Source organism: Scyliorhinus canicula, chromosome 14, assembly GCF_902713615.1.
Source record: "Scyliorhinus canicula chromosome 14, sScyCan1.1, whole genome shotgun sequence".
NCBI classification, from domain to species: domain Eukaryota; kingdom Metazoa; phylum Chordata; class Chondrichthyes; order Carcharhiniformes; family Scyliorhinidae; genus Scyliorhinus; species Scyliorhinus canicula.
In genome coordinates this window covers 16,220,150-16,242,154 of record NC_052159.1, presented here as the reverse complement: position 1 = coordinate 16,242,154, position 22,005 = coordinate 16,220,150, and the positions used below count along the sequence as shown (strand labels likewise).

The 22,005-nt window shown below is 46.4% G+C and overlaps 1 protein-coding gene across 2 annotated transcripts in view; it reads left to right on the top strand.

Moving 5' to 3' along the window:
* Positions 1–22,005, top strand: part of cd99 (CD99 molecule) — a 79,997-nt gene that overhangs the window by 48,433 nt on the left and 9,559 nt on the right. For both annotated transcript variants that reach the window (XM_038818297.1, XM_038818296.1), the window contains 5 exons: positions 2,094–2,150; positions 6,847–6,885; positions 7,973–8,023; positions 10,569–10,643; positions 17,998–18,021. In XM_038818297.1, coding sequence (XP_038674225.1) covers positions 2,094–2,150; positions 6,847–6,885; positions 7,973–8,023; positions 10,569–10,643; positions 17,998–18,021 — 246 coding nt within the window. The remainder of the gene's footprint in view (positions 1–2,093; positions 2,151–6,846; positions 6,886–7,972; positions 8,024–10,568; positions 10,644–17,997; positions 18,022–22,005) is intronic.

The following is a 22,005-nucleotide window of genomic DNA, read 5'->3' as shown; positions in this document are numbered from 1 at the left end:
AACATCCTCGCAAAATTAATTCATGGTGGGCAATAATACAACCTGGCCACATCTCTGAACAATATTACAAAAAAAGCTCCTGCTTCTCCTTGAAGGCATCACAGCTTAGAATGTTCCAATTCTTGACCAAACTGGACACACCATCGAGGGTCACTGGATAGATTTCAGAAACGGGGAACGATGCTTCCTTCCCCCTACCCTCCCAGGCTAGGGGTATTCGAGGCTAATGGCAGAGGAGTCCGACCAACTCTGCACCGGGCATTGTTTTGAATCTGCGTTCACAGCAAGGGTGTAACTTGCTTCTACTGTTGTTTGTTTTTTTTTGTAAATATTTTTATTCGAAATTTTTACATCATAAATAACAGAAAAGAAAAATAGAAACAGAAGAAAAAAACAAACCCCCCCACCCCCACCCCCAAAACAAAGCAATGAAAACAGCGAAAATAAATAAACAACTAAACAATGCAATGTACAATGAACAATAACCAATCAACAATAATAGATCCCCAACCAAACATAGACAAACACCCCTCCCCCCCCCCCCCCCAACCCCGGGTTGCTGCTGCTACTGACCATCCCCTAACGCTCCGCCAGGAAGTCTAGGAACGGTTGCCACCGCCTGAAGAACATCTGCACAGATCCCCTTAAGGCAAATCTCATCTTCTCCAATTTAATAAACCCTGCCATGTCGTTAATCCAAGATTCCGCGCTTGGGGGCCTCCGCAACCTTCCGCTGAAGCAGAATCCTTTGCTGGGCTAGCAGGGGCACGAAGGCCCGGATACCGACCTCTTTCGCCCCCTGCACTCCCGGCTCTTCTGACACCCCAAATATTGCAAGCCCCCAACTTGGCTTAACCCTGGAGTTAACCACTTTTGATAGCGTCCTCGCTACACCCCTCCAGAACTCCTCTAACGCTGGGCATGCCCAGAACATGTGGGTATGGTTTGCAGAATCCCCCGAACATCTCACACACCTATCCTCACTCCCAAAGAACCGGCTCAGCCTTGCCCCGGTCATATGTGCCCTGTGCAGTACCTTAAATTGTATCAGGCTAAGCCTGGCACAAGAGGAGGAAGCATTCACTCTTCCCAAGGCAGTCGACCACGTATCCTCATTGATCTCCTCCCCCAGTTCCTCCTCCCACTTACCTTTTAACTCCTCCACCGAGGCCTCCTCCTCCTCCTGTATCAACTGGTAAATTGATAAAACCCTACCCTCTTCGACCCACACTCCCGACAACACCCTATCCTGAACCCTGGGCGCCGGCAGCAGCGGGAACTCCACCACCTGACGCCTAACAAACGCCCTAACCTGCATATATCGGAAGGTGTTTCCGGGGGGGGGGAGCCCGAATTTCTCCTCGAATTCCCTAAGGCTCGCAAACCTCCCGTCAATGAACAGGTCCCCAAACCTCCGAATACCCACCCTATACCAGCTCCGGAACACCCCATCATTTCTCCCTGGGGCAAACCCATGGTTCTCGTGTATCGGGGACCACACCGAGGCCCCCACCTCCCCTGTGTGACGTCTCCATTGCCCCCAAATTTTAAGGGTCGCCGCCACCACCGGGCCCGTAATGTACCTCATCGGAGGGAGCGGCAGCAGTGCCGTCGCCAGCGCACCAGGCTCGTGCCCACACAGGACGCCGTCTACAAACTCTTACAACCCCCCCCCCCCCTCCAAAAACACCTTCTCACCCTCGGGGGGAGGGGAGGATCTTCTTAGCCCACACGAACCCCATGATACTCCTGTAAACCTGTTTTTAAAAAAGGCCTTTGGGATCAGGATGGGGAGGCACTGAAACAAAAACAGAAACCTCGGGAGCACCGTCATTTTAATGGACTGTACCCTACCCGCCAGGGAGAGCGGTAGCATATCCCACCTTTTGAACTCCTCCATTTGTTCCACCAGCCTCGTCAAGTTAAGCTTATGCAGGCCCCCCCCCCAGCTTCTAGCCACCTGCACCCCCAGGTACCTAAAACTCATCTGTTGTTTGTTCTTAATGACGTTACTATTTCTGTTTACTGACTTTTTCTTCATCCCAGCAGCTTACATTTACATTTGTCTCACTGCATTTGTGTTTATTCTGTAGATTTGGATTTTCGTGATCCCAAAGACCCCGTGCTTCCAAAGAAACCAAATAGCAGTCGTAAGTGTTCATGATTCACGTTTAAGGCATCAGTAACGCAAGATTCATCTATATTCCTTTTTCGTGTAAAGAAAAACATGTATTGGGGACAAGACATCAGATAGTCCCAATTATTTTATGGTCGGTGAAATAGTTTTATATCCAGGGCAGCACGGTAGCACAGTGGTTAGCACAGTTGCTTCACCGCTCCAACCCCAGGTTCGATTCCTGGCTTGGGTCACTGCCTGCGCGGAGTCTGCATGTTCTTCCTGTGTCTGCGTGGGTTTCCTCCAGGTGCTCCGGTTTCCTCCCACAATCCAAAGATGTGCAGGTTAGGTGGATTGGCCAGGATAAATTGCCCTTAGTGTCCAAAAAAGATTAGGTGGGGTTACTGGGATAGGGTGGAGCTGGGGTGCTCTTTCCGAGGGCTGGTGCAGACTCGAGGGGCCAAATGACCTCCTTCTGCACTGTAAATTCTATGATATCATAGTCACTTTAGTGATGTCGGAATCCAAGCAGCCAATTTGTGGACAGCAAGCCTCCATAAAGTGAAGTTATTGGGATGCTAATGTTGGATCGGGACTAAGTCAGGAGATGGGAGATTTCCCGCTGTTGTTAAAATAATGCTACAGAGCCTCTTGTGTCCACCCAAAGGGCCGGGGCAGTGCTGACAAAGCAGCACTCTCTCAGCTCCGCACTCTTTGCTGTGTCGGCCTAGCCCTTGTGCTCTATTCTCTGGAAGGAAGATCGTGAACTCCCAGCCTCCTGACTCAGGCAAACGTTCCACTGTGTATCCACCCTGACATTTTGCCAAGCAGTTCCTTTCATTTGTATGGAAGAAGTTGACCCACTGCAGTTAGCTTCACTCCCTGGGCTTAAGCACATAGTTACGTCAGGCATCCTGGTGCAGCTGTGAGGGAGTGTGGCTGTTGGAACCATCTGTGGCATGAGATGTTGAACCAAGTCTACTGTGCCGGTAGTTCCCGTGGATGTTTAGGATCATAGATCATAGAATTTGCAGTGCAGAAGGAGGCCATTCGGCCCATCGAGTCTGCACCGGCTCTTGGAAAGAGCACCCTACCCAAGTTCAACACCTCCACCCTATCCCCATAACCCAGTAACCCCACCCAACACTAAGGGCAATTTTGGACACTAAGGGCAATTTAGCATGGCCAATCCACCTAACCTGCACATCTTTGGACTGTGGAGGAAACTGGAGCACCCGGAGGAAACCCACGCACACACGGGGAGGATGTGCAGACTCCGCACAGACAGTGACCCAAGCCGGAATCGAACCTGGGACCCTGGAGCTGTGAAGCCATTGTGCTATCCACAATGCTACCGTGGCCCGGTTCAAAGGCGAAAGAAAAAGGGAAAGAAATCTATTTTCCCAGCCTGTGGTTTTTCCCTCCATCAGCAACCCAAAAGAGCTACAACCATCATTAATTATGTTAGTGGGATGTTACCGTCTGCATAATGACTGCCACATTGGCCTAATTGAGTGAAACCTGTGCGTTGCTGATCCTCTCGCTTGCATGACAAAGGTGTCATAGGTTCGGTTCCCGCTCCAGGGAACACGTAATCCAGACTGACACTGCAGCATTGAGAATGTTGTCATCCTTCAGATGAGATGTTACTCTAAGGTCCCATCTATTCTCTTGAGTGCGTGCAAAAGATCCATTGGCACTACTCCGAGACGACCTGGGATATCTTGGCAAATACCGGCCAACATCAGTTTGAGAGGTGATCTGGTTGTTTATCTCTGCCTTTCACGGGAGATCACTGTGGAAGAATTGGCAGCTGTGTTCCATACATTATAACGGCGAGTACTTCATTTAGCGGCAAAGGTCTTTGAGGCCTCCTGAGTTCTGGACTCAGGAGGTTAAAATATAAATCTCTTTTCTTCAGTTTTGGTTGCTGGAGGTAGAAAAGAAAAATATGTGCAGGTAGACGGATAATGTTTAGAAATGCCTATTTTATTTATCACTGAATCCCCTTGTCTGCGTGGGTCTCACCCCCCACCACACAAAAAGATGTGTAGGATAGGTGGATTGGCCACACTAAATTGCCACTTAATTGGGGGGAAAAAAGAATTGGGTACTCTAATCACCGAATAATGTCCCAGAGAAGCACCCGTAGAAGCAGTGAAAAGATTTATGAATCCTTCAGTTCATTTATTTGGTATTTGTGAAGGCAGTAGCTTTATCATTGTAATAGCCACTAAGAGAGTTCCTTCTTTCACAATGCAGCTGCTGAGGGCTTCTCCCTCTATCGAGGTGTTAATAGCCTGACTGTGGTGCTGTGACAGGAGCAGCAAGTAACCTGGAGCTGATGAACACCTGCTAATTGTGGGGCAGCAACGGCAGATTAAGACATGTTGACCCTTACATCTTGTTTTCGTTTGACTATCTGTGCGGATCTCCCTGGCTATTACAATTTATAGTCCTTTAAAAACCCGTTTGACAGTTACATGGGCAGGGTGGGTATAGAGGGATATGGGTCAAATGCAGGCAAGTGAGGCTAGCTAGTGATCGACACTGGGCGGCATGGACAAGCTGGGCCAAAGGGCCTGGTTCCATGCTGTATAACTCTATGACTCTATGAGAAGCATGGTCTGCCTGTGAGCATTTATTTTTCCTTTAGTTCATTCAAGAAACTATTCCTGTGAGTCACATTTTTGATATCACAAGCTTCCCAGTAAGGGAGAAGTGTGATTTATTTTTTTTCTCTATAAATTTAGAGTACCCAATTCATTTTTCCAATTAAGGGGCAATTTAGCCTGGCCAATCCACCTAGCCTGCACATCTTTGGGTTGTGGGGGTAACCCACGCAAACATGGGGAGAATGTGCAAACCCCACACAGACCGTGACCCAGAGCCCGGATTGAACCTCTCCGTAGGAGAAGTGTAATTTTTGACTAATGCGTATCAAAGATGGTGGATTTTATAAAAACTGACTGTCAATGATGAAATTAAAGAAATATGGTATTTTCGAAGTGCAGTTAGTAGTTCAGGCAGCGATTGCATCAAGTGCTAGTAGACTTGCTATACAGATCACAGTAAATCAATTTGACAAACTTGAGGGTTATGTTCTTTCAATATCGCAAAGCGATCAAATTCTGCAATTGCCTCACGAACAGATCCAGATTACGTGAACATTTCGGGGAGCTTTAATGAACTTTGTGACATGTTATCTCTGTTCCCTGTCTTCGCTGGAGTTAACTTGAGAATTTTAAAGTAAAAGGGAATTGGTCAGAAAATGTCAGACAAATCCAAAGTGCTCAACCCTCAGAATTTGAAACTGTTTACACTTGAATCATATTTTAGCTTTTGGCACTGTCTGGTGGTGGGTGGAATGTGGTGGCGGTGATGGAAAAGCAAATAATTTAGCAGCGAGAAACATCCGTGAAGCTAATGCTCAGCTGATTACTCAAGATCTAAAAAAGAAAGGCATGATCAATCACCGACAACTACAACGCAGAAGAGGCCCTTTGGCCCATCGAGTCTACACCGGCGCATGCAAAACACCTGAACTGCCTACTAAATCCCAATTGACAGCAGTTGTTAATGTCTCAACAGTTGGACTTTTTATTTTAAAAAAAACTTCTTCCAGGATGTTACAGCGCAGGAGGGAATCATTTGGTTGATTTAGGTTTGTGCCAGCTCTTTGCTACAGCAACCTGCTCCTTACTCTGTCATATCTTCCCCCCCCCCCTTTCCTGCTTCATCCTACAGCTCCCTCGTCATCCAGGGAATTCTGACTTTGGCTGCCCTTCCAATATCCCATGGTCGAAATGTACCTGAATAATTTGTCTAAAGGCTGTCCATTGCTCCATTTTACATTTGTGCCCGAGTCTCTGACTCCGACTTATCCGGACAAAGTCACCTCCCCCCTCATTGTGGATGTGGGACCACTTGAAGCGTTAAGGACAGAAATCCATATATTTTTAAGTAATGGATAGAGGGATGTGAGATTGAGGTATAAATGCACCATAATATCATTGAATGTTCAAACAGCTGAATGGCTTGCCCCCATTACTCTTTTTTTTTTCCCCCCACTGCCCTACTTTCCATTGTGGTGCTGTATTTTCCTCTGCTTCGAACGCATTTCCAATTTCTCCAGCCCACCCCACGCTTTTTAAAGTGCCATGATGTGGAGATGCCGGCTTTGGACTGGGGTGGGCACAGGTTAAAGTCCAACAGTTTTATTTGGAATCACTAGCTTTCGGAGCATCGCTCCATCATCAGGTGCAGTAACATCTATTGACTTTAGTTCCCTGTTGTAAAGTATTTGGTTCTTGCTACCTCCAGGTGAGGTTCCCCAAAAGCTGTTGATCCAGACGAGACCCCTTCGATTTTGTAACTGGGATACCCCCAAATTGTTACAAACCCGGGTGAGGTAGGATGATTGGCTCTTTCTTTATTCAACTCCCTCCCTGTTGGTCATAACAAGGTTAAACTAACATGGTTCCCTTCCCTTGGGTACCTTTGCTAGACCCAATAGTTGTCCAGAAAGGAGCCACTTTGGCACGCTTTCTTGAGAAAAATGCACATACGTTCATACTGACCTTAAACATTATAAGCGCAGTCTGGCGGGAGGAAGTTGTGTACCTATTAACTTTAGTGCATTTTTGTTCATATTTTTTGTGCTCTGATCACTTGAGTGAACATTTGTGAATTTTCAAAAATTCTGCTAACTTATCCCCTTATTTTTTCAGCTGATGAACTTGATTTGAATGATGCCGTTCATGGTGAAGGTACAAGTACAATTATTTCGGCTCCAATTTAACGTATACATAACTATGGACTATAATTTACCTGTTCAGCAACTGATTCTTGGACCAAGCCAATTATGAAATGTATTAAAACACGGACAGGAAATTTTACTCTTGCATCTGTAATGTTCTCTAACTGTGTGAAGGTAACAGCGTTCAATAACTTAGTCTTGCCTGATGTGTGATTAAGGTGAAAGTATTTATGGTAGAGTTTCAGTCTCTTTAAAAGAAAAATGAAATGAAAATCGCTTATTGTCACGAGTATTCTTGAATGAAGTTACTGTGAAAAGCCCCTAGTCGCCACATTCCGGCGCCTGTTCGGGGAGGCTGGTACGGGAATTGAACCGTGCTGCTGGCCTGCCTGGGTCTGCTTTAAAAGCCAGCGATTTAGCCCAGTGTGCTAAACCAGCCCCTGTTATTATGATTTTGACGTGCATATTGGAATGGGTATGGTGCTATTTACAGTTTAGGGTTCGCTCCAAACAAATCTTGAAGCTGTAAACTTGTACAGGTCGACAGGCACTGAACTCTCTGGTATATTGCCCCAATTTGCCATTATTCACACATGAACTCAATTTGAATTTGACCTTCAAAGGATGAGACCCAAGTCTAGTGCTAACTCTTGTTTGCCCCATCCCAACCACCATCTTGTATGTATGTGCAGAATCTCCCGTCACTGGCAACAGAGGAGTATCGAGAGGAGAAAACGTTTTACAGTCATGTGATGTTGGGCCAAGTCTTGATTGCATAACCCGTTGACTTTATATTCTGTGTTTACAACGTTGGACCCAGAAAGAAGTTTAACAATACCAGGTTAAATTCCAACAGGTTTAAAGTCCTGATGAAGAAGCTATGCTCCGAAAGCTAGTGATTCGAAACAAACCTGTTGGGCTTTAACCTGGTGTTGTAAGACTTGGTAGTGTGCTCACCCCAGTCCAACGCCGTCATCTCCACATCATGGCTACAATGTTGGAGGTATGAGCAGAGGCTTTGGCTTTGTATTTATGTACTAATGTGATGGCAGTGATGGATTTCAAACACTAAACTGTAGTTTTACTTTTTTAAACAGACAAATATACTCCAACGAAGCGTCCCAAGCAGCCACCCAAGGGTGATCCAGGTAATGCCACACGCCTTTGATCGAGTGTCTATGTGGGTGTGCGCGTTTATGGTAATTGGAGAAAAATTGTGTTGCCAAGTGATCGAATGTTCTTAACCAAAAGGGAAGTGAATGCTGTTGCCTAATGTGACAATCCAAATGCCCCCTGTCAGATATAGCATCAGAGTAACAATGTGTCCCCATGATCCTGATGACGTTTCAATTTCCATTTCTCTTGTCAATCAGCCTGTGGCCTTTTCAGAATTTACTGTTGGGATTTGGCAATGGAAATTGGAGTAGGCTGTTCAACTATTTTAAGCCTGCTTCGCCAATCGTGGCTGCCTCCGACCCATGTTTATCCTCGTATCCCTTGAATCTCTTAATTTCCAGAAAACTATCGATTGCAATGAACGCGTGTTGGAATTCTCTACCCCAGAGTGGTATCAAGATGTCTACCAACTCTGTGGCGTGAAGGATTAGCTTCAATGCTAAATGACTGACCCACCTTTATTCTGAGATGAGATCCCTTAGTTCCAGACTTGCCATCCAGGGAAACCTTTTTCAGCATCTACCTTGTTTTAAAAGTTTTATTTTTCAACAACTTGCAAAACAGCGTTTTAATGTAAGAAAATGTCCCCAGACAGAAGCTTTACGGGGAGATTATAGTGAAAATCATGACACCGAGCCGCAAAGGGATACATTGGCCTGGATTGTCACTCTCCAGGCTGATGCACTGAGTTGGAAGTTTTCCAGCTTGCTGGCCTCACTAAACATCAGGTCCTCCAACTTCTGTTCTTCTCACCCTGCTCCCCATTCCCATACATGCCAACTCATGCCACCCCACTCATACCCCCATGCACCTCAGCGAACCTCATGGTTCCTTCTAGCCCCTATGTTAACTCATTAACCTTCCCTACCCACCGCCCTTTGTCCTTGTCCCTTCCATGCCAACTAGTCCAGTAACCAGTGTGGGGAGGATCTCGGTAGCCATGTTGAGATGAAACAAAATAAAATTCTTCTGCCTGATGGATATTATCTGCTAGAACTGTTTTTTTTTCAACTGAGAGTGGCAAGCAGTTTTCTTTTTCAATTTTTGAAAGGACTGGCCATGTTCCTATAACCGTATCCACCCCATATCACTTTTATCCCTCCTCTAAAGAAGCTAAAATTGGGTATGCTTGAACTTGACGCTGAGTTCAAATGGCCCTGCAAGTTCTGGATTTCCACACATGGGTGTCGTGTCCTGCTCCCAGGTATTCATGAGGATTCCAGTAGCAGCTGAGCTGACCGGTGTGAAGTCGAATAATGTTGCAGAGTTTGCAAAAGTCTGCCATTCCATGTTTGACAGTCACTGGCGGAATTTCCCTGTGGATGGTGGTGAGCCTTCCTCCACATAAGCTTGCCAATCGTTGCTGGTTGTTTCACAGGCTGCTGGAAACATGGGTGTGTGTTTTCTGTTTTACTGACTGCCTGATCTGCTGGTGAACTGAAGAATTTGCATGTTTGACTGGAGCAATTCCAAATACTACAATGATAACTTTCATTTATCTAGTTCCTTCCATGTAGGTAAAGAACTGCAGGATGGTTAATAATATAATTACTGACCAAGTCATGTTGGGCTGGATTTGTAGTTTTTCTTCCCCTGTGTCGCTAATAAATATTTAATGCCTTGCCCAGAAACCATTTTGTTCGTGGAAACATAACAGTTGAGCCATCCTTCTCCTTGCCTGATAACTGCACAGATATGCTTGAGTACATGGTGCTAGCTTTTACTTTTTATTTTAGCCCAATAATCGGAGGCAACCAGAGGTCAATTGTGACACTTGCGCCATCACAGTGGCAGGGATGATGGCTGGACATCTAATCTGGGACCTTATTGGCCTTGAGCTCTTGGTGTTGGCGTATCCTCATACCCATATACTTTATTTTACCCTTTGGGGAATAATGGGGAAAGTGGTGGAAGGATTTGAATCACATTGAATGCTCCTTCCATGGCCACTAAGTCCTGGTGTTGGATTCAAACCTGGAGCTTCATTTCCAGTGGCAGGGGTGCTACCATTGTGCCACAAGGCCTCCTCCAGCTTAGTGAAGCTTCTTTCTAAGATCGTCTTGGGGGATGGTGGGGAAAGACCTCGAGCTGGACAAATCTCTTTCTCATCAGTAGTTTGCCAATTGGCACCAGTAAAACATTAGCGGCTGGTACGTGAATGTGGTTCGATCTTCCCAGCTGCCATGTTGAACTATGGCACAGGTTCTGTCCATTCGGTGGTACGGAAGGTTTGTCACAGGAGAATGTGCAAGGCAATATTACAAAGGAGTGTAAAACATTGACTTGTAAATTGCACCACTCCTTTTTAAGCGTTCTGACGTCATTCTTCAAGTTTATTCGGTATGTCAGAGATTGTTTCAACTTGTTCTTATTACCCTAGTCTGGTTAACCCTCGCCTATTTGTGACAGGTTGTTGCCAAAAGGCGAGATGAATAAGACTTGCTGTAATCTTCAGTGTCGGTGTTCCTTCATTCTCTAGTAATGAGTTCCTCACCTTGACTCATTTTCATTTGTCAGATCGTCAGTTTGGGGATGATGATCTCGTACATGCTGCCGGCGATGCTTACAACCCTGACAGACCCAATGCTAAAGGTAACACTTTGTCTTTTAGAATCGTTATCTGGTTCCTTTTCAATGTGCAAACCGTGTACCTTGGTGTGTATTGAGTAAATGGCCTAATACTTCTTATGATTCTTGTCAACACCAATATTACCCAATTATTTTCTCCAATTAAGGGGCAGTTTAGCGTATCCAATCCACCTAACCTACCCATCTTAAGGTTGTGGGGTTGAAACCCACACAGACCCGGGGAGAATGTGCAAACTCCACACAGACAGTGATCCAGGGCTGGGATTCGAACTCGGGTCCTCGGCGCAGCGAGGCAACAGTGCTAATCACTGTGCCACGTGCCTCCATCTTTAACAATAGATTTGAATTCTCTTTGACTGACTCGAGGATCTCGCAATTTTTATTGAAGTTTTTCATTTTACAAATAACGCTACAAAACCACAGGAACGGTACAGCTCAGCACAAGAAGTCTCAACACATCTAGATTCGGTGGGGAACAGGAGAACCGCAATATAATTGGCTCAGTACAATCAATCTGGTGTCTTGCTGCCTCTATATGCACCACCAGAGGAGAAGGGTATAAGGTTTATGAAAAGGTGGTAAAATGTGCACAGCCTCCCACGCGGCAATCGTCCGTAACGACCACGAGAGTTCAAGATAAATTTTTCGCGACATGTTCGGGTACGCGCCGGAACAGATCCCGCTCCAGCAACTCCAGGGGCACCAATGACCTGCTGTAACCCGCTGTCCAAGATGGAGGGATTGTTAAACCCCTCCGTAACAAATAGAAAAATGCGCGAGACCCCAGTTCCAGAAGGATATTTTACACTTACCACACAATGCCACCTAATCCCAACTTCGGCACAGTACTGAACGATCCTCATTCCACGTATTTATACAGAGTGGACCAGCAGCTATAAATTCGGATTGTGGTCAGTTCAGTCAGCGCTTCCCAACACACATGAAACAAGGCAGGATTTTTTTTTAAAAAGGAGAGCCACCAGCAGCAAAGATTTTTGGGATAAGAAGACCAAAGATACCAGCCATAAATCCGTACTCTCCTGGCGCACGCCCATCCCAAGGGTGAAGAAGAAGAAAAACTGCCCGTTCAAATAGGCGAATATGCCAACAATAGTGCAGGTCCCGGCTCAACCCTGCACCCTCAAGCACTTTGGGAGTTAGTATACCAGGGATTTTCAAGCCCATGAAAAACGTAGGGCGAGATTCTCCGCAAATGCGGAGAATCGTAAAGGCTGCCGTGGGACAGGCCGTGACCCACGGCAGCCTTCACGGCCACTTCCGGGGCCGATTCTCTTCCCCCCCCCCCCCCCCCCCCCCCCCCCCCCCCCCGGTGGGGCTAGGAGCGCGGCCCCGTGCGTCACGGCGGCGCGGCCTGGACGTCACGCCGGCTGACACGGCCGATGATGTCAGCCGCGCATGCGCAGTTGCCGTCTTTTCCCTCAGCCGCCCCGCAAGACGTGGCGGCTTGATTTTGGGGGGCGGCGGAGGGAAAAGAGTGCGCCCGTTACCGTGTTGGGGGGGGGGGGGGGAGGAATAGCGGTAGGGCGTGAAAAATGTCGGGAGGCCCTCCCGCTATTCTCCCACCCAGCGTGGGGGGCGGAGAATTGCGCCCTTAATCTTTCTGATGTCCCAAATAAGTGCCTTCAAGAAGGGATGTCCCAAGCATAAGGAAGCGACGGAATATCAATCAAAGCAGCGGACCGCGCTGAAATCAACCTGAGATCATCATAGAATGCAATTAATACTAAAAACTATTTAGTTCGGGTCTATCTTTGGTATGTTTGTTAATAATACATTGTGGTATCATGTAATTAGTACACCAGCTGCAGAAAAACCCTCAGACTTTTAATACACCAGCAAATCCAAGGGCATGTTTATACATTATATTGTGTTCTCTGTATAACTGTCTTCTTTACTAGTGGGGGCACAGTGGTTCACACTGCTGCCTCATGGCGCCGAGGACTCCAGTTCAATCCCGGCCCTGGGTCACTCTCCGTGTGGAGTTTGAACATTCTCCCTGTGTCTGTGTGGGTCTCACCCCCACAACCCAAAGATGTGCAGGGTAGGTGGATTGGCCAAGCCAAATTGCCCCTTAATTGGAAAATAATAATAATTGGGTACTCTACATTTATTTTTTTTAAAACTGTCACCGTTACAGAATCCAGTCCCAAGTTACTCCCAGCTACTAACAGACTGGGTTCTCTCCATTTTGCTGACTAGTAGCACGTGTCTATCAAATGTAGTTCTGTAGGTTCCTGAATCAACTTCCGACAGCCAAGGTTCGCTCCAGCCAATCCTCCTCTCAGCAGAGGAGAATTTTCTAGCGTCCTTAAGTCTCCATAGGTCCTGTCACATTGATAAGAGAATAAACTCCCACTACCATTCTGCCTGGTGACCAACAGAACAACCAGCCTTTTTCCCCCGCTGCTGTCCAAATCAGCTGCTGTTTCCCATGCCTCGATCTTGAGATTCACTCCCCAGACCAGAATCACCAAGTCAGGGAATTTTCCAGCAGAAAGAATAGCTACCTTTCCCAAGTTGGATCTGGCACTTGCTTTCAGTCGAGCTTTACCTTGGCCTCAGCCCCCATGACAACCAGGTCACTTTGACTTATCACCAGGAAGAACCAGGAGGAAGACTTCCCATGTTACTCTATTTTACTTTGAATATTCCTTCCATTTTTCTTTTCCAGCCAGGTAACTTGTAATTCCTGGACTAATCTTCTACATTAAAGTTATCCATTTGATTGGGGCCCCTTCCACCACCTTCAACATTTACTGCCTCCACCACGGAGTGTGCACCATCTAGAAGATGCACTGCAGCAACTCCTCAAGGATCCTTTCAATGGCATCCTCCAAACCCACAATCTCTGCCACCAAGTAGGACAAGGACAGCTGATGCAGGAGAACACCAACACCTCCAAGTTCCCCTCCAAGTCGTGCACAATTCTGACTTGGACCGATATTACTATCCCTTTACTGTGGCAGGGTCAAAATCCTGGAACTCCTCCTTTTCTGATCAGCACCGTGGTTATTCCTGAAATACGTGGAAGCAGTGGTTTAAGAAGGTGATCATCACCACCTGCTCGAGGCAATTAGGGATGGGCAATAAATCTATGTCTTGTCAGTGCGGCCCACATCCCATGAACGAATAAAAACATTTTTAAAAACTGTCTTTATGTAGATCCCTCATTCTAGATCCAAGCTAGGCAACTCTTCCAGCCTCCTTTTAAATCCTCACAAACTCTTTCTTCACTCTACTTGTGAACTCCAACCCAAATCTGTTTGTGAACGATAGCATTTCCTTTGCTTAAGGTCTGGTTGCTTCTCTCCTTTACTCTCCATACCTCCCAGTGGCTGCGGACCACATAAGAGCAAACTGCAAAAATTGTTGCCTGACAAAAATGTATTGGCTTGAAGAGAAACCTTCAACCCAATCTCAAAATGACTACCGGCTTTCCAATGGGAACGTTAAACACTTTGGGTGCGATTCTCCACTCCCCACGCGGCGTGGGAGAATCGCGGGAGGGCCCCCCAGCTCGGAAGAATCGCCGCTCGCCGTTTATGTAGGGCGCGGAGCGGCCTCCGTGGGCGTCGTGAAACTCGGCCGAGTTCACGACGGCCCTCCCGATTTTTCCTGGGAGCGGAGAATTCCGCCCTTTATCTAAGCAGGAATGCTAATTGTCTTTCATCCAAATTGCCTTTCAACCTAGAAGTAAATAAAAGTAAAGTTAGTAAGATCGTCATAGTCCCAGATGACCATAGGCTGCTTTCCCCTTTGAGCGGGAGAGCTAACTGGTGGTGATTTAACCTGAGGGTCACCACACCTTAGGCGAGGGACAAGTTTGAGAATAACGTCAGCCGATATGGGAATTGAACCCACGCTGTTGGCTTCTCTCTGTATCACAAACTAACTGTGTAGCCATGCGAGCTAATCTAACCCCCCCCTTTTCATTTGCTGTAACTTTTAAAGCTATACTCCCAAAATATTATAATATAAGTTGAAAGATACAGTCCTGAACACAGTCTGATGAACCTCACAATCATAACACTTTGGAAAATGGCTTTTTTTCAGCCTGCATGCCAAGTGTTCATGTGTATGATTTAAAAAAAATATAATAATTTAGAGTACCCAAATCATTTTTTCCAATTAAGGGGCAATTTAGCATGGCCAATCCACCCTCCTTTCCTCTCTTGCCCCCCCCCCCCCCCCCCCCTCCTTTCCCTTCTGTTAGTACAGAGGTGAGAGTATCTGGTCTCTCCAGCGCAAAGTTTAGTGCTTGTACCATTTCTTTTAGTACAACTGTGTTGTGAATTTTTAATTACCCCACCTCTCCCTGTATGTTGGTGCTGAGTGGGGTGGGGAGGAGGAATCCTGTTTCTCGAACACAAAATTTGTGTTTGTACCATTTGGCCTTGTATATTTTTTTACTGTTTTAATACAAAGATATGGCCAATCCACTTGCCCTACACACCTTTGGGTTGTGAAGGTGAAACCCAGGCAGACACTGGGAGAAGGTGCAAATTCCACACGGACAGTGAGCCAGAGCCAGAATCGAACCTAGGACCTCTGAGCCGTGAGACAGCAGTGCTAATCGTGCTGCCCTCAAGTTTATGATTTAAAAGTGTCACAGAATTATCTCATTCTTCCTTAATTTCTCCATAGGGGTTGTGCCAACATCGGCCTGCTTAAAATCTAGCTTTAACTGCATTGTGTAAATCCATTGTTCATCATTCCATGGTGCCGAATGTTGGTGCATTCCTGAGAACGTTCAGTGAAGGAGGAAATGGTTGAGATTGTGGCAATCAACCAAAAGTCACATTATATTAAATGGTCTTTTCATGTTGCTTGCTGGACATCATGTATATTTTGTACTTGTTCATTGTGTTAGAAATTTATCTGGGAGAGGTGATGTGAGGGATGTTCAGATGATATGTTGCTGTCACATCTTGATTTACCAATTTTGCCCCCCCCCCCCCCCGTTGTAACTGCTTATTGTAACTCCTTGTGACCATGTCTTGTTTGTTCTGCCTGTTTAGTCACTGGAATAATTAATTAAGTTCCACCAACCCACTTTTATTTTCCTTTCAAGCATTCTTCCTCATCGGAGAATGTGAGTAGGTGAATTGTTGACTGAGGTTTTCCACTGTTTGCGTCAAAACACGCATGCTTTGCTCTTTAAGCTGGCAAGACCCAAGAAAATATGCCTCGTTCTTTACTTGCGAAACGCATAGTAGCTGGCAGCAACTGCACTCTTTCATAGTTGGATTGCTTTGATTCCGAAGTCTTGTGCAAATTCGACTTCAATATTTTCCTTCTGACAGTGGATCGTCTCTCTTTCCCCCCCCCCCCCCCCCCCCCCCCCAAACCTCCTCCCATTCATTTGGAACGTGGCTAATCTAACCTTGGCTCTCTTCTCACCGTTTTTGATCCATGTTCTTCGATTAATCAGCCAGTTTCAGTTTTGAAGATGGCATTTGACCTCTCATTTGCAGACTTTTTGGGGAAGTTAGCGAAAGATGAGAGAGTTTGCTCTCATCGCGTTTCAGGTTTTGAAGTGCTTCTTGATTTTGCATGTAAATGTCTGAGCTCTAACTTTGCAAGATTATGGTCCTTTGTTCGAGATTTTCCCACCAAATGAAATGGCTTTTCTATATCTGCACATGTTTATTTCCTTTTCCTTTGCGTATAAATGACCTGGTCTTGGGGTGCATGGGAGTACAACTTGGAAATTTGCGGCGAGCTGGACAATATCGGCAGACTAGTGAATTGGACTGATGTATGGCAGATCTAGTTTAATGCAGATAAATGTGAAATGATGCACTTCCAAGTCGATCACCTGGGAGAGGCAGTAGAGGCTATCCTATTCTGAGCAGGGATTGCATGAAAAAAGAACCTGGGCTTGAACTTTCTACCCGTCTGCCTCGAACATGTAGGCCTGGAAACGGGCGTCAGGTAAAGTCACTATAGTCCCAGATGACCATGTGGCTGCTTTCCCCTTGGAGTGAGAGAGCTGACTGGTGGTGATTTAACCTGAGGGTCGCCATACCTCAGGCGAACACCACTTCATGGAACAAACGTTTCTGGATCACCTTCAACCACTCAGTCCCCAGGCACCCTTTTTAACGTTATTTCATTCCACCTGGATGAACGTGAAGGCTGCCTGGCCAATTGACCCGCCTGCCAACCATAAAGGCAGATGGGCCGTGTAAAATTACATTCAACATTTAGTCCCTTAATGGACTAAACATTTTTTTTTTGTTTTTGTTTTTAAAAAAATTTAGAGTACCCAATTAATTTTTTCCAATTAAGGGGCAATTTAGCCTGGCCAATTCACCTACTCTGCACATCTTTTGGGTTGTGGGGGTGAAACCCACGCAGACACGGGGAGAATGTGCAAACTCCACACGGACAGTGACCCAGAGCCGGGATCGAACCTGGGACCTCAGCGTCGTGAGGCAACAGGGCTACTTGATGGACTAAACTGCCTGTTTGTCACCGGACACTCTCTTCCAACTCGCACACACCTGCCAAATGAAATATTGTCCAACAGGATGCATGCCTGACGTCTTTGTGCGATTTCACGCGCTTCCAGTTTGGGGGGCATCCACCCGAACAATGTGAAATTCTAACCGTGAAGATGTATAAGTGCAAATGTAGCAAGGCAAGTTGATGAGGTAATTAAGAGTGTGTGGGATATTTGGATTTTACCAAGCACTGGTTATGCCTCAAGCTGAGAGCACTGTGTACGATCCCGGGTGCCATGCCGTATGTTAGTTGAAAGGTACAGAGGAGGTGTGCCAGGATAATATCAGGGGATGCAGTTGGAGAGGTTGAAAAAGCTGGGACTGTTCTCCTATGGAGCACGGTAGATACTATAAAATATTAATTAGATCACCCCCTCAACCCTTTAAACGCAGGGGAATAAAGCTCTTAAGTTGCTGATTTTTGTGACTTTTGATCTATGAAGATCATTATTCCTTTGGTTAAAGGTGTTCTGAACAAACCCCTCTTGCCGCCTCTGCAAAATCCCCTTTTTAAAATGAAAACCTATTACTTGAAACCATACCTAAGGATCTGCCCTCACCATTAATTTCCAGTTTGATGACCCGTTCTCCTTAAACCATTCTTTTACTTTGACAAAGGGTCATCTGGACTCGAAACGTTAGCTCCTTTCTCTCCCTACAGATGTTGCCAGACCTGCTGAGATTTTCCAGCATTTTCTCTTTTGGTTTCAGATTCCAGCATCCGCAGTAATTTGCTTTTATTCTTTTATTTTAGTGCTATGAAGATTAGTTGCTTGTCTTCAAGTATCTTCCTCAGAAAAATCTAATTTTTATATTTAAATGTTTTCCAGATCGTGGCCGGGCAAGTGGTCAAGGTATGGCTTCTAGCATAACTTTGAACTAAAATAAAACATGCGCAGGGTAAAGGAATATACATTGATGATTTAATAAGGTTTCAAATTGGGCTGCCAAGAATGCTTTGGATTTTCCATAATCGTATTTGCTGGCAGCTACCCCAATTCTGTCGGATGTATTGAGACATTTAGTAGATTTGCAAATGGCGATCTCATGAAATAAGCAGTGGTGGTGGTGGTGATGTTACGGTTCACACAAGTCCAAATTGCTGGGGCAACATGCATTGTTACATAAAAGCAGAATACTCTGGAGCGGTATTCTGTGGAAGAGTCGTATGGACTCGATGTTAACTCTGTGGGTAAGGTGGTCAAGGAGGCCTATGGCATGCTAGCCTTTGGTCGGGGCATTGAGTATAAAAATTGGCAAGTCATGTTGCAGCTATATAGGATCTTCGTTAGGCCTCATTTGGAATATTATGTACAATTCTGGTCGCCACACTACCAGAAGGATGTGGATGCTTTGGAGAGGGTACAGAAGCGGCTTACGAGGATGTTGCCTGGTGTGGAGGGCGTTAGCTATGAGGAGAGGTTAGATAAACTCGGTCTGTTCTCACTGGAACGACGCAGGTTGAGAGGCGTCCTGATGGAGGTCTACAAGATTGAGTGGCATGGACAGCATGGATAGTCAGATGCTCTTTCCTATGGTAGGAGAGTAAACCACTCGGGGATATAGGTTTGTCAAGTACTAGGCGACATAGGTTTAAAGTGTGTGGGGAAAAGTTTAGAACAGATGTGCGAGGTGTGTTTTTTACACAGATGGTGGTAAATATATGGAAAACGCTGCTTGGGGAGGTGGTGGGAGCAAGTACGGTAGCGGCATTTAAGGGTCATCTAATCAAATATATGAATAGGGTGGGAATGGAAGGATACGGACTCTGTAAGTGCATAAGGTTTTAGTTTAGGCAGGTACCATAGGGCCACCACACACACAACCGATGCTGCCAGACTTGGTTCATCCAGCAATTTCAGTATTTGTTGCATTTTTACATGCCTGTTGCAGTCTGGAGCTGTGAATAGGGAAGCTCCCACCTTGTCCCACCACGTGCCTAATCAGGATTCTGTCCTCTTCACTGCCTACCAAAGAACAAAGAAAATTACAGCACAGGAACAGGCCCTTCGGCCCTCCCAGCCTGCGCTGATCCAGATCCATTATTTAAACCTGTCGCCTATTTTCCAAGGATCTACTTCCCTCTGTTCCCCACCCGTTCATATATCTGTCCAGATGCATCTTAAATGATGCTATCATGCCCGCCTCTACCACCCCCGCTGGCAAAGTGTTCCTGGCACCCACCACCCTCTGCGTAAAAAAAACTTCCCACACACATCTCCCTTAAACTTCCCCCTCTCACCTTGAAATCGTGACCCCTTGTAACTGACACCTCCACTCTTGGAAAAAGCTTGTTGCTATCCACCCTGTCCATACCTCTCATAATTTTGTAGACCTCAATCAGGTCCCCTCTCAAACTCTGTCTTTCCAACGAAAACAATCCTAATCTACTCAACTTTCCTTCATAGCTAGCACCCTCCATACCAGGCAACATCCTGGTGAACCTCCTCCGCACCCTCTCTAAAGCATCCACATCCTTCTGGTAATGTGGCGACCAGAACTGCACGCAGTATTCCAAATGTGACCTAACCAAAGTCATATACAACTGTAACATGACCTGCCAACTCTTGTACTCAATACCCCGTCCAATGAAGGCAAGCATGCTGTATGCCTTCTTGACCACTCTTATCGACCTGCATTGCCACCTTCAGGGTACAATGGACCTGAACTCCCAGATCTCTCTGTACATCAATTTTCCCCAGGACGCTTCCATTGACCGTATAGTCCGCTCTTGAATTAGATCTTCCAAAATGCATCACCTCGCATTTGCCTGGATTGAACTCCATCTGCCATTTCTCTGCCCAACTCTCCAATCTATCTATATTTTGCTGTATTCTCTGACAGTCCTCCTCGCTATCTGCAACTCCATCAATCTTAGTATCATCTGCAAACTTGCTAATCAGACCACCTATACCTTCGTCCAGATCATTTATGTATATCACAAAGAACAGTGGTCCGAGCACGGATCCCTGTGGAACATCTCTAGTCACCGTTCTCCATTTTGAGACTCTCCCTTCCACCACTACTCTCTGTCTCCTGTTGCCCAGCCAATTCTTTATCCATCTAGCCAGTACACCCTGACCCCCATATGACTTAACTTTTTCCATCAACCTGCCATGGGAAACTTTATCAAACGCCTTTCTGAAGTCCATGTATATGACATCAACAGCCCTTCCCTCATCAATTAACTTTGTCACTTCCTCAAAGAATTAATTACCGTTGGGGATGTGTTGCAATGCTTTATTGCTCGATGCTCCTCCTGTGCTTTCCTTAGCCACCCGGGCCCTGGGCTGGGACTTGCACCCTGGCTGGGACTGGCTTGGAGGAAAGGGTGCTGCCCCCATTGTGCCACAAGACCTCCTCCGAGAAGCAGTGCTGCAGCTGAACTGGTTGCATGGTTTACCCCCCCACTAGATCAGCACCGTCGCGATTGTTAAGAAGATAAGCCGTGGCAGGCAATCATTGGTTCTGAGGCGAGTTGTAGGGACCTGACTTGCATTGGAAGGAAAAACATGTCTCGGTATGGCGCTTTCACATCACTGGGACATCCCAAAGTGATCAATCGGGACCTCCACCTTACTCGAGCAGTCAGTCTGGTGGAAGGATGGAGTTAAAATGGAGCAAGAACGCTCTCTTGTGTCCACTGCTTCTCCCCCTGGAGAGAATTGGAATTATCTCTTAGATTGCCTGCTCAATTCATCTGATTTCCATAATTTCCTATACTGAACAGTAGTCTGACTCCGCACCACTAACACAGCCAACGTGCTACCCCTCCGATCAGGCCGCGGTCAAACTGCTTTGTGCCCGGCTATCTGGGCAAAGCGTTTGAATCAAGAAGGCTGAGTCACAGCCACCGGTCTTGCTTTCCATGATGGGACGTGTTGATCTGACTGCAAGAACTTCTGATTTTTCTCGACCGGCTTTCTGGGGCTGTGCACTTGGGGATTGCCATGAAAGATACGGTTGTCTTGACTAGAGAGAAAACTGCTATTGTGCTTGCACTTACTGCCACCTTGTGGATCATACACTTTACTGCGTGAAGGTGTCGGCTACCAAAGTGATGCTGGAGCGGGCGTGAAGGACATTTCCGGATGCGGTCAGCCCCAGAACACGATTTTGCACTGAGTGACCAATCAACGCGCAGCCAGCATGAAATGCTCAATGCAGCTGGAGTGGACGGGAAGAGGGCGTGGGCTGGCACTTCATGGGCTCTCTGGGTTGCAGGGGGGCTGCTACTGCAGAGCTGTCTTGGGAAACTGCAGACCTGTAGGTAAAGAAAGTTAACAAGGAAATTGTAATTGGAAAATGATGCCAAGAGTGTCTGGGTAGTACATTCAAATGCAAACCTCAGTCCCCAGGCACTCTTTTGTAACTTTATTTCATTCCACCTGGATGAACGTAAAGGCTGCCTGGCCAATTGGCCTGCCCGCCAACCATAAAGGCAGACCGGCCGCGTAAAATTACATTCAATTGGCCCCTTAATGGACAAAATTGCCTCTTTGTCATCGGACACTCGCTTCCAACTCGCACACACCAGCTAATTGAAACATTGTCTGACAGGACGCATGCCTGCCGTCTTTGCAATTTCACGTGCTTCCTGGTTGCGGGGGCACCCCCCGAACAATGTGAAATTCTGGCGCTGGAGATGTATAATTTGTATAAGTACAAATCATGGAAAGTGAAAGGGCAAGTTGATGAGGTGATTTAGAGTGTCGGATATTTGGATTTCACAAAGCACTAGTTATGCCTCAAGCTGAGAGCACTGTGTACGATCCTGGGTGCCGTGCCGTATGTTAGTTGAGGTACAGAGGATAATACCAGGGGATATGGGCTGCAGT